At 36.7% G+C, this 13,486-nt stretch overlaps 1 protein-coding gene across 2 annotated transcripts in view; it reads right to left on the bottom strand.

Annotated features, from left to right (window-relative positions):
* Window positions 1-13,486, bottom strand: part of Vps13B (vacuolar protein sorting 13B) — a 965,007-nt gene that overhangs the window by 614,603 nt on the left and 336,918 nt on the right. For both annotated transcript variants that reach the window (XM_090386413.1, XM_090386414.1), the window contains exon 19: window positions 6,860-7,704. In XM_090386413.1, coding sequence (XP_090242539.1) covers window positions 6,860-7,704 — 845 coding nt within the window. The remainder of the gene's footprint in view (window positions 1-6,859; window positions 7,705-13,486) is intronic.

The following is a 13,486-nucleotide window of genomic DNA, read 5'->3' as shown; positions in this document are numbered from 1 at the left end:
TGCTTTCTTCGGAAACCCTTGCTTTCTTTAGAAAGCAAGTTTTGGATACTCAGGCAAAAAAATAATTTACTGTCCCACACATACAACATTGTGTTTCATTAAAAATTGGCTTATTGTGACATATAACAATGAGTAGCATTACAAACATATATAAAAACTACAATTGGGAGTAAATAATGTACAGTTCATTTCTTACAATAGGTAAAATTTCTCAGTTGTCAATTTCAATCATAATACAGATAGTATTTTTTATTGGTATACAGCTTCAGCAAAGTTTGCAGCACACCTGTCATCTTGTGGTACACACCGGCTGGGACACAAAGGGCACTGTGAAACAGTGCCCCCGGTTGTGTAACGCTGATCTAGATGATAACTTTGGCTTGGGTAATGCTAATTGAAATTAATGGTTCATATGCTTCGAAGTCTTCATGTAGCATTTTTTAGTATAATATAAAAGTTAAAAGTATTGTTCATTTTTTTTTTTTTTTTTTTTATGAAAACCCCAAACACGAAAAGTATCAAAACCTATAGTACTTAGTACCGTGCATGGGTTGAAGGAGAAGTATGGGGGGAGGGGAGGGGGGGGTGCCAGAAACTTTGCTCTAGAGACTAAACATGGGTTTCACCACTTCAAGCCTCCAATAAGCAAAGTGGTGGTATTTCACCGATTGATGAAAGTCATCTACCACCTTCAATATGGAAGAGTAGAACATCAGATTAATCCCAGGTATATAATTACTAATTTATTTATTAACAAATTATCAGAAGTTGTGTCCTTAGCCTGGGATGAAAAGAATGGAAGCAAACAGATCAAAACAGTAGTAAGAAGAACACTGATCTTGTCGTTTTTTTCCGAAATAACATCTCAAAATGAAGGAGGGAAGCTTTTTTCCTTCATTTCCCTTCCCTTTTCTCTATGCTACATCTCCTCCGTGATTAATATTAATCATTCACTAGGGTTCACTCCGTGACAGTATTGCTTAGCATCATGACAACAATGACTTCATTTTCTAAGATATTCACTTTCTATTAGGGAAACACTTTTCTAACAGAAGACTGCAAAACTGTCAAATGTTTATGGCTACTGATAGATGTTTGAGGGAAAGTGGTACATTTGGATGCACCAAAAGGCTGCCAAGGTAACCACAAACATACCACTAAGACACTATAGAGAAATCCTTGTTTTGTTACAAAAAGATCGAGGAAAAGTATCCCACAAACTGGTGACGTACAGATTTTGCATGTATATTTGTAACATTCTCTGTGAGAGAAAATGTAGCCCTTTCTCCAGTCAGTGTATATATAGAGTACACTGACTCCAAAAGAATAATCTTGATGACAGGTTCTGTCAATGGTTTCTCTGCCATCATACTTAAAATACTGTTTTGGCAAACCAGATACTGTTTAATGAGGAAGAAAGCTTTGCATGGGATGGAAGCATCAACACAATCTGCACAATTGGAAGAAATGAGAGTAGTTATAACATCTGGTGCAGTATTGTTGATGATCAGTTAAATGATTTGTAATTAGCCAATTTTACTGACACTTTCTGGAAGATATTTTGCTATGACTGCTTCAAGATGATTGCCACCTGAAAAGATGGGATGTGTGATTCATGCAAGATAGCATGAACCACATGTCCCATCTCCCACACTACAGTCCATTTAAGCTAGAGTGAGAGTCACCTTTATGCCTCCCACCTATCCACTCATATGAATAGGCCAAGGAGACCCTGTTGCTTGGACAGCAGTCAACCAATGGCAAACCCTATGCCTACCTCCTGGAGTCATTTTAAGTGCCTAGAACATGAAATGAAAGTTCTTATCACAGATCTATAGCGATAAACAGAATGTGACTGTGAAACAATCTGAACCACTGCAGGAACATCTCGTCTTGTATGAGAGACTATTTTTACATGCCAAGATCTGTGTTCAAGTCACTTCAAATAATTAATGTAAAACCAGTACATTCGTTATAAATTAAAGGTTGCTGTGTCTGTACCTCTTTGAAAAATTAATGTAATTACTCCAAAATACAAAATTTTCAGGTGCATTTTATATGATTTTTTCCCCCTTATTTTGGACTTAAATACATCTCAATATTTTGCACATCCTTCAGACCCACGCACAGAGTAACACGTATATATGCTTACATGAAATATTAATGCTAGGAGCATTGAAAATAACTTGAATGAATTTGAAGTACTGATTAAGTCATCAAATACAGACATTGTAAGAATAGTGGAAACATAGTGTCCACTCAGACATATGTGTTGCCTTATGTGAATGGGAGACAGACAGTCTAATAGCTTAACAAAAGCTGCAGGCAGAGGTGAAAGTGATTCTTGCACTGCTACTATTGGTACATTTAGCAGCCTGGAAACCAATGTGTCTGGGACTTCGGGCCCTGAGGTGGTTCATCATGGAACAAATAAATACATGGGATGTGTCAGGATAACTAAGAGTAAGACCATGTACAGTGAAACTTCTCCTAACGGACACCTCTCGTTAACGGACATTTTCAAATTTCCCAACTCACCTCTATTGGTTTTAACGTGTTTGCAGCTTCTGTCTAGCGGACATTCTCTGTAACGGACGCGGACAGGCAATCTGCACTGTTTCGTTTAGATTAGCACTTAATTTGATCTCCCCATAACGGACAGCGGGTGAGCTTACGGCCCTTTTTCTAGGAACTTTTCTTCCACGTATTACCTCAATCATGTGTTTATTTTCTATTTCCGATTCTCTGAATTTTATCAAGGTTTACGTCGCGGTTCTAAACCTTTTTTCAAGAATTTTAAGGCATGTGTAAAACTTCTGATGAATTCGGTGTGTGCGGGAGGAGGGGGAATATGGTCGGCCTTTCGTCTTTTCAGTTTCAGTTTTCAGTTTTGTTCATTGTCGTGTGAAGTGCACAATGTCTTCTCGTAAACATTTAACTTTAAAAGATAAAGTCGGACTCATTAATGCGTATGATCGGCAAAAAAATAGTGTTCGCACTCTCGCTGCAAAATTCAAAATCGGGAAGACGCAGGTAAGCGACATCCTAAAGAAAAAAATGAACTGCTCAAACAATTTTGGCAACACGTAAATGATCAGGTTCAAAAATCATTCCCAAAAACTGTTGGACTTCAAATTGACAATGTTACGTATGAGTGGTTTTGTCGCGAACGTGCTAAAAAAATTCCCATTAATGGGCCTATTATTAGGGAAAAGGCTTTGGAGGTTGCGAAATCTATGGGAGTAAATGAGTTCAAAGCTTCTGTATGATGGCTAGACAAGTTCAAAACTCGGCATAAAATTTCTTGGAAAACCGTAAGTGGTGAAGGTGGATCTGTTGATACTGGGGTTGTAACAGAGTGGACCGTCAAATTGGAAGATTTATGTCGTGATTTTGAAGCTACGGGTATTTACAACTGTGACGAAAGAAGGTTGTTTTTTAAAGTTCTTCCTGAAAAAACAATGAGTCTAAAAAACAAAAAGTGCCAGGGCGGAAAAATTTCTAAGGAACGCTTGACTGTACTATCGTGTACAAATATGCTGGGAGACTTTGAACAACCTCTTGTTATAGGAAAACCACAAAATCCTCATTGCTTCAAGGGCATAAAGTTGAATCTTGAATGTTGATTGGAAGTCTAATAAAAAAGCGTGGATGACACGAGATATTATGAGCAAATGGATAAGTCACTTTAACCAAAACATGATTCGTCAAAACAGAAAAATTATTCTTTTCATGGATAATGCTGCATCTCACCCGCACATTGAATTGTCCAACATTCAAATCGTTTTTCTGCCACCAAACACATCTGCAGAGCGTCAGCCCTTGGATCAAGGGATAATAAAAAATTTTAAACTTCACTACAGAAAACGTGTTTTAAGACATCTCATTGCAAACATGAACGATGTAACATGTGCGAGTGACCTTGCAAAGAAAATCAGTATCCTAGATGCGATTCAATGGATTTCCTCTTCAGTAAACGCAATTAGAAAACAAACTGTCGTGAACTGTTTTGTAAAGTCTGGCTTCTCAAACGCAAAAATTGAAGTTGTGAACAGCAATGTGTAGCACCAAGAAGAACAAGAACTTCATCTATTGATAATGTACGATACTTCAGCTACAAGTGACCCTGGCTACAAAGATATAGACTCGAACCTCACTACAGAAGATGGTGCTATAGATATCAACGACATTATCATCTATATTTTTCAAGAAGTTCCTCATGAGGATGAAGAAATGGAAGGAGGTCATTATGTTGAAGAACATATTAACGACAAACCACTGATGAAAATAGAAGAAGCGCTCATACAAATCAATCATTTAAAAATGTTTTTCGCCACTGAAGTATCTTACTGAAGGACTTTCGATGGTTTCTTCACTCCAAACAAATGTTGAAAACAACATTATCAGCCGGAAGAAGGTGCAGAAGAAAATAAGTGATTACTGTATGTATTTTTCATAAGATAAAGTCATAATATGCATAGCACAATTGTATGTATATTATTTACAAAAATATTGTGCAAAATCTGTATATAATTTAATTTAATTTTACATCAAATGTTTAATGATTTTTCTTTATCTCTTGTGTATGTAATTGTATATTATTTACAAAAATATTGTTCAAAATCTGTATATATTTTAATTTAATTTTACATTAAACGTTTAACGATTTTTCTTTCTTTTTTTTTTTCTCCCTCAGACTTCTTGTTAGCGGACACTTCTCTCTAACAGACACATTTTCGTTCCCCATGGCTGTCCGTTAAAGGGAAGTTTCACTGTACATGTATACTTGCATGCACACTAATGCTGAGGATCATAAATAAATTTGATGAACTTTAAGTACTAGTTAAGTCATCAAATGCAAACATTGTAGGAATAGTTGAAACATGGTGTAACTCACACATAAGTGATGCTGAATTTGATTATGGGGACTACAATGTATACAGCAAGGGTCTACCCTAGGACAGGAGAGGTGGGGGGATAATTTTTTTTATTATTTTTTTTTTATGAAAATCCCAAACACGAGAGGTATTAGAACCTATAGTACTTAGTACCGTGCTTGGGTTGGAGGTTGAGAAGACAAAAGAAGATATTTGTTGACATTACACTTGAACTTATGTAGATTGTAATTTTCAGGAAGCACGTATGAAGGAAGGTTGTTCCAGAAAACGGCAGTTGAATGAATAAACGAGGAAGATGAAAAGTTAGTTCTGTGAGTTTGAAGTTAAACAGAAAATGGAAGTTGGCTGGTGGCAGCCTGTGTTCGGACTGTTTTGAAAGAGAGAGCGGGAATTATAGAAGCCAATTCAGAAAAATAGTGCCCATGGAAGTATCTGTAGAAAAGGCATGCAGCAGAAACAGTACATCTATGAGACAGATAGTGGAGAGACTGTTAGAGATGAGTCATTAATTAACCTAACTGCCCTCTTCTGAATGGAATCTAGAAGCCTGAGAGAGGTTTTGGGGGCACCGCCCCAGATGTGGGAACAATATTCCATGGTAGGGCAGATTTGCGATTTGTACAGAGCTGTTTGGAAGAAAAATAAGGTGACAGCGAAAGAGAAAACCAAGTTTTTTAGATGCAGAGGAAGGAAACAATATTTGTAATGTGCCTGTGCCAAGAGAGATTAGAAGTCAGGGTAATCCCCAAAAGAGATATATCATCTTGCCTAGAAATCAGAGTGTCATCCAAGATAAGCATAGAAGCAGAAGAATCCTTTTTGTGAGATATAAGATAGGACTGAGTTTTAAAAGGATTGAAATCAACTAAGTTTTCTTTGCTGCACTGGGGCATTGTAAATACAGATTATTTAAGGAATAAGTTGAAGCTGATTGAGTAGGGTGAGGTTTCTCAAACTGGAAAGTGGAATGCAATGTGATTTTTGTGTAATTTGTGTAATTTTTCATATTGGGTGGTTACCTTTTAACCATGAAAAAGATGTGTGAACCTTATTCAACTTTGTAATTCAAGTAGAATTTCTCTACAACGTAATGGTGAGATACTTTTGTTTATTAAATCGGTTTCCCTTTTTTTAAACTATGACTGGCACGATCTTTGTGGTCATATCACTGTCTGACTTAACGTCATTTAACATATAAATTTCTCTCAGAAATAACCAGCTAAATCCAGTGGAAACTTCGTGACTCTGTAAAAAAAAAAAAAAAAAAAAAAAAAAAAACTTAAGCCAAGTTTTTCTGATTTAGAAACACTTTCTAATGTTATTCATGACTACAAACAAACTTTAGGCTTCAACTTAATTTCCAATAAGCTTCAATTCCTTTCTCACCTAAGGAACCCTCTGTTCCTTCTTAAATTTTTCTACCCAAGCATTTCTCTTGTGTTCTTTTACTAGCAACAGCTGTGAAACGCTTTTCAAGTTGCTTCAAAACTATGTCATGATCAGATATGTGATAATCCTTCCAGTTGGCAGCAGCCATTTTATTTCTCAGCTAAGCAAAATGAACATTAAAATAAATACAGAAATCCTTTTTAGCAGTTTTCAAATGATGTGATAGACTATGAATTCAGGAATTTAAGTATATCACTAGGTAAATTAAATTATCTAATAATCAGAATTTCATAACAAATATAGACTGATTTTGGAACACTATATTCAGATATGGGCATACATTTTAATGATAAGCTTATATAATTTAGCTCAATCACTGGGATAGCTATTTAAACAATTAACATACATATGATATACACAGAAGAGATTACTGCAATACAAAATTCCTATCATCAATTTGTTATATAAATATTATTAATTAAATCAAGGAAACCAAAAGCAAACAGAACTTCAGATTTAGATTTGGATATTTTTATGCTGTTTAAATAACCACGAATCCAAATTCAACTTACAAGTACTAATGCTTAATCCATTAACATCCAGTTGGTATTGCCTATCTTCAATTTCAGATCCTGGAATGCCAAGAGTCCTTGAATGCTGAGCAGCCAAATAAATATCTTTCCGTAGAACAACTCGAGATAAAGGATTATCTGCCTGAGGAGTCAAAATCACAGAATTTATCTGAACTAAGCAAACATCTGACAAATGTTTACCTGAACAGAGGATTTCTTGATGATGTATATCATCCTTTGAGAAACTACTGTCGAGTTTTGTAATTTGTAATTCACTATCTAATGCATCTTTTGGCATGAAGATCCGTATACTATTAGCAGTCAAATACACCAAAGGAAGATTAGCATTATTAAAAGATATTCCGAAAGGTAACTCATTTTTATATTTTGAATAATAAGAATGTGATGTGGCACACAAAATCTCACAAAAGGAAGTTAAAGGAAGGGCTATTTCAGTTATAATGCTAAAATATGGGCACCACAGTATCAGATCAAATGGGTGTAATTTTAGATCTATTTCACTAATATAATGGGGATCCTTAGTATTAGAACCATTATGCTGCTTTACAGATAGTCCTTGTTTATTATCATCTTCACGAGAAGGTGGATCTTTGACGATATGTGAATATTTCTGCTTCACACTACTGCAAAGGGCCCGTGTATATGTAAATGCTATGAAAGAATGAGATTGTGAATCATGTTTCCGATGAGATCCACAAAAGAATGGAGATGTACTGTGGCCAGATACTGAGGTGTTTGGCACCTGAACATTATAAGTAAGTTTATCTGAAGAACATAATATAATGCCTTCAAATGGTCCTTGCTTCCACTGGTTATCTTCACCACTATTTCAAAAAACAATACATACAGAGTGAGACAGTAAATTAATGATCTAGTAAGTCAAATTTATAAAAGTATATAAATGCAAAGAATGATAATTAAACATAAAAAGCTACAATAGAGACATTTCTGTATGTAATACATTTTTGAAAATGTTTGTACAATTGTTCTTTTCATTATCATGTGAAGAAACATGCATGGGATACATACAAATTAACACATGACACAGAAGCCTATGATAGATACAAGTTGATCTGTAACCAAGTTACAAAGGAGGTTAGGCAGACGAAGGCAGAGTACGAGAAATCTTTGGCAAGGGATGCAAAGAAAAACAGCAAAGAGTTCTTTACTTATGTAAACTCTAGAAGGAAGGGGATGAATCAGATTGGTCCACTTGATATCGATGGGTCAACTGTTGATGATCCTGCTCAGGTAGCTAACAAACTAAATGAATATTTTGCATCGACATTCACACACGAGGAGTTATTTAGCGAGGGGAAAGCCAGAGGTGTATTCAACTCTAGCAGTAAGCTAGAGAATCTTGTAATAACTGAGAGTAAAGTGGAGGAGAAACTGTTGAAGATAAACATAAGAAAGGCACCCGGGGTGGATGGGATCTATCCAGTTATATTAAAGGAGGCAGCAGAGGAAGTAAGCAAACCCTTAGCCATAATTATGAGAGCTTCCTTGGACTCAGGGGAGGTACCCGCAGACTGGAGATGTGCAAATGTGACCCCAATTCACAAAGGAGGATCAAAGGCTGACACAAGCAATTATAGACCTGTGAGTTTAACTTCTGTTCCAGGAAAATTAATGGAGGCACTAGTTAAAGAAGCACTGCAGGATCATTTAGACAAGACTTCAGTTATAGCTCGGACACAGCATGGTTTTGTTAAGGGGAAGTCTTGCCTGACCAATTTGATTGGATACTATGATGCAGTCACAAAGGAACTGGATGCAGGGAATAACTTTGATATTATATATTTGGATCTTAGAAAGGCTTTTGATACTGTTGCACATGGAAGACTGCTGCACAAATTGGAGCAGTGTGACATTGGAGGCAAATTGCTGCTGTGGATAGAGGGGTGGCTGAGGGGGAGAAGACAGAGAGTGGTAATCAATGGACACTGCTCGTCGTGGACTAATGTTATTAGTGGAGTCCCTCAGGGCTCAGTGTTAGGTCCATTATTGTTTTCTGTATTCATAAATGATATTGATGATGGTATATCAAGCTTAATGTCGAAGTTTGCAGACGATACAAAGGTAGGCAGGGTTGTCAAGGACACTGACACTATGCTGCTGCAACAGGATCTGGAAAGGTTGAGCAGATGGGCTGATAGGTGGCAAATGAAGTTTAACATTGACAAATGTAAAGTACTACACATGGGAAACAGCAACCCCAGAGCAACGTATCAACTCTGTGGTACTACACTGACAGTGGTAGAGAATGAAAGGGACCTGGGGGTGGTTGTGCAGGCAGATATGAAGTTCTCTGAGCAGTGCAGACGGGTGGCAAGAGTAGCTCATGGTGTATTGTCAATGATATATAGGAATTTTTCTAGCAGGGATAAGGAGGTGATTATTCCCTTGTATAAGGCAATGGTCAGGCCACACCTAGAGTACTGTATACAGGTCTGGAGGCCTCATTTCAAGAAGGATGTAGAGCTGCTGGAACGAGTACAGAGAAGGGCAACAAGATTAGTGAATGGAACAAAGGGGTGCTCTTACGAAGAAAGGCTTAAGTTTTGCAAATTACAGTGTCTGGAGACTAGGCACCAGTGAGGTGATCTGATAGAGGTGTATAAAGCATTGAATGGTTTGAGTATGCTCAATGCTGATGGGATTCTTCCTCTCGCTCAGAATAATCACCTGAGAGGGCATAAATTCAAATTGAGGAAAGACAGATGTAGGATAGACGTGCGGAAATTTGCCTTTAGCCAGCGAGTGGTTGGTTGGTGGAACAGACTTCCATCCCTTGTCATGGAAGTTGATAGCCTAAATAAGTTTAAGGCTCAGCTGGACAGGTATTTTGAACGAACAGAGGGGTGAAGTGGAAGTGGTTTTATTTTTATTTTTTTTATTTATTTATTTTTTTTTTTTGGCTGATGCTGCATAAGCTTGCTTTCTTGCATCAAATGCCTCTACTAATGCTAATGCTAATGCTAATAAATAGTAAAATTTATAAAATTTTACCATTTATAATGGAATGACAGTGTAGATTGGTTATAGTGTGTTTTAATCTTTAACTGAATTTTGGATTTCCCACTTCTCTATTACACAAGTTTAGAGTTTAACTCTCTGAAAATCTTAATACACATTTGTACTTTAATTAGCATTAGTAGAGGCATATGATGCAAAAAAGCAGGCTTATATAACATCAGCCAAGGGGGAAAAAAAAAACACCTTTCCATTTTGCTCATCCATTCACTCCAAATGTTTGTCTAGTTCTGCCTTGAACTTATTTAAGTTGTTGACCTCCAACTACAACAGATGGTAGTTTGTTCCAACTATTAACCACCTGCTGGCTAAAAACAATTTCCACACATTTATTCTATAATTGTCTTTCCTCAATTTGAATCTATGTCCTCTCAGGTGGGTAATCTGAGCGAGAGGAAGAATCCCATCAGCATTGGGCTTGCTCAAACCATTCAGGGCCTTACACATCTCAAATAGATCACCTCGCAGGTACCTAGTCTCCTAAGGTGAAATTTGCAGAATTAAGCCTTTCTTGGCAATAGCAACCCTTTGTTCCACTCACCAATCTCATTGCCCTTCATAGTACTTGTTCCAGCAGCTCTACATCTTTCCTAAATTGAGGCCTCCAGACTTGTATACAGTGTTCAAGGTGTGGCCTGATCACTGCTTTATACAAGGGGACAATTACCTCCTTATCCCTGCTAGCAAACTTCCTGTATATCATTGACAAGACACTATGAGCTATTCTTGCAGCCAGTCGGCACTGCTCAGAAAAATTCACATCTGACAGCATAATTACCCCCAGGTGCTTTTCATTCTCCAATACCCCAAATGTAGTACCACCCAGTTGATATGTTACTCTGGGGTTACTGCTACTCATATGCAGTACTTTACATTTGTCAATGTTTAACTTCAGTTGCCACCTCTCAGCCCATCTGCTCAACTTTTCCAGATCTTGTTACAGCAGCGAACTATCATTACTGTCATTAACAACCTGCCAACCTTCATATTATCTGCAAACCTAGACGTTAACTCTAATATACCTTCATCAATGAATTTTCATATCCAAGTTTGGATATGAAAATTCTTCTTCTTCAAGGTTTTTAATTCTGTTTCCATCAAAAGTTTTTCGCCTGCTGATTTTTTGTCATGCTCTTCAACAGATTCACTAAACCTCCAATCAACCGCAGATGTGCCTAACTGTGCTTTTCTCTTTCTACCACGGTTTGTCATCTTGGAAGTTTGGAGCCGTAATCTATATACCCTGTTATCTGATCATCTAAATTTTACCGGATTTTTATCTGCTGTAGTCGGAATTATTCTTGTTCTATTTTCTGTTTTGCGTGTTCCTTCACATTTTGGTAAGTCCGCGGCCTTCTGTGTGACGTTTCACATTTTTAAGCCATCTTTCCCAAAATTTTTTTCTACGATAGAGGTCATCCCTATTTGTTTCTCTAAATCTATAAAAACTCGGTGATTTCTCATTGTTTCTCCCTTTTACATCTTGGCTGTGTACATCGCTCCTCTGCTCTACTTAATGACTCCAGGTAAATTTTAGTTTTGGTTTCGATTTCCCTTCTTCTCCTCTACAAGTTAGTAAAATTGGGTTTTTACTAATGCTTGCTTATACCAGAACCCTTTTTTTTTTTCTTTTTTTTTTATTACTCCAAAACAGCCGAAGCCTTACAGAGGAGGAATTTGACAGTAGCAATATAGTAATCCTTCTATTTACAATCTGTACCTTTCTTTGAGGTTGGGCCTTACACACCCAGTAAGTTCAGTATTTTTAATAACTTTTTCTACACTTTTTTCCTTATACCGTCTTTTTCTATTTTTTCCCCATTCGTAAAACTATTAGTGCAATACGAGGGTGATACGAATGCTCCATCTATTCTAAATCCTATTGCCATTTTTGCCTTCTTTTGAACATTTTTTCTCCCCTTCCATTCCCCTAGAATTTACCATTCCCTATACCATTTGCTTGTCTAAACTTTTTCATGTCAAGACTAATACTCAAGATACTCAAGATTTCTAAGAGGTACAAGCTAAAGGTTATAATGATTTGTGCACCAACATCAAGCCACAATGATGAAGAGGTTGAAAAAATGTACACCAAAATTGAGAGCCTTCTAGATGAGCAGAAAACCCTCTACACTATTATTATGGGGGACTTCAATGCTAAGGTTGGAAAAAGACAAAACAGCGTAGAAAGTGGAACAATAGGAAATTTTGGAATTGGTGAAAGAAATGAAAGACTTGTGGAATTTGCAGAATCTCAAGGATTGTCAGTAATGAACACTTTTTTCAAAAAAAGGGTGAACAGAAAGTGGACATGGAAGAGTTCAAATGGATTAAAAACTAATGAAATCAACTTCATCCTCACTAACAGAAGATATATCGTGAATGATGTTACCATCCTGAATAAGGTAAATGTTGGAAGTGATCACAGAATGGTAAGATGCACACTTGATATAGATGTAGGAAAGGAAAGGAAAAAAACTCACTCGAGTAAATAACATGAAGGCCTTTGAGATAACAGAAGAGGAGAAAGAGCAGTATGTACTGGAACTTAAGAACAAGTTTGAGCTTCTGCAGACTGCTCAGGATATCGATGAGGAATATTATAACTTTCTGAAAGTGATAAAACCCAAGAAACCTATAGGGAAAAAGAAATCCAAAGAAGAAAAAATTAGTCAAGATACACTTGTTATGATGAACCGAAGGCAACAAATGAAGAGCAAGATAAACACTGACAAGACGAAAATTGAGTATACTGAGTTATGCAAAGCCATTAGAAAGAAGCTCAGAGAGGATATAAGAAGATTTAATACAAGAAAAGTAGAACAAGCATTAATGATACTGAAACTGAAGAATAGCGATGGTGCACTTATAAATAGCAGAGAAGGCATAATTCGAATAGCAGAAGACTACTATAGAGAATTATACAAGGAGTAAGGGAATGATGCCAGCAGTGGGGAAGATGGATCGCAAATTAGTAACACATACAACATACCCCATATTCTTCCTGATGAGGTAGAACATGTTGAAGAAAATGAAGAATCAGAAAGCCCCAGGGAAGATGAAGTTACTGTAGAGTTGTTAAAATTGGGAGGAAGAGACATAACACAAAAACTGGCAAGGCTCTTCACAAAATGCATTAGAAAAGGTGTGACGGCTAAGCAGTGGAAAAATGCAATCATAGTTTTGCTGCATAAGAAAGCAGATAAATCAGAAATTGGAAATTATAGACCAATTAGCTTGTTATCCCACATCTACAAGTTGTTCACAAGGGTCATTATAATAACAGATTAGAAAGAATACTTGATGAGAATCAACCGAAAGAGCAAGTGGGCTTTAGGACAGGATTCTCAACTATGGATCACCTTCACCTAATATCACAGCTAATGGAGAAAGCAAATGAATAGAAAACACATAGATACCCCATATATTATGATTTTGAAGAAAATATGAGAAGGCTACCTAATTTATTAGACTAGACAAAGACAGTAGGAAATTTAAAATCGAGAAAGAAGTTTGACAAGAAGACAATATCTACAAACAAAGCTGTTTACTGCTGCCCTTGAGGAAGCT

The sequence above is a fragment of the Mastigoproctus giganteus genome, chromosome 12, assembly GCF_048544385.1.
Source record: "Mastigoproctus giganteus isolate SK-2022 chromosome 12, ASM4854438v1, whole genome shotgun sequence".
NCBI lineage: Eukaryota > Metazoa > Arthropoda > Arachnida > Uropygi > Thelyphonidae > Mastigoproctus > Mastigoproctus giganteus.
This window is presented reverse-complemented; position numbering and strand designations above follow the sequence as displayed.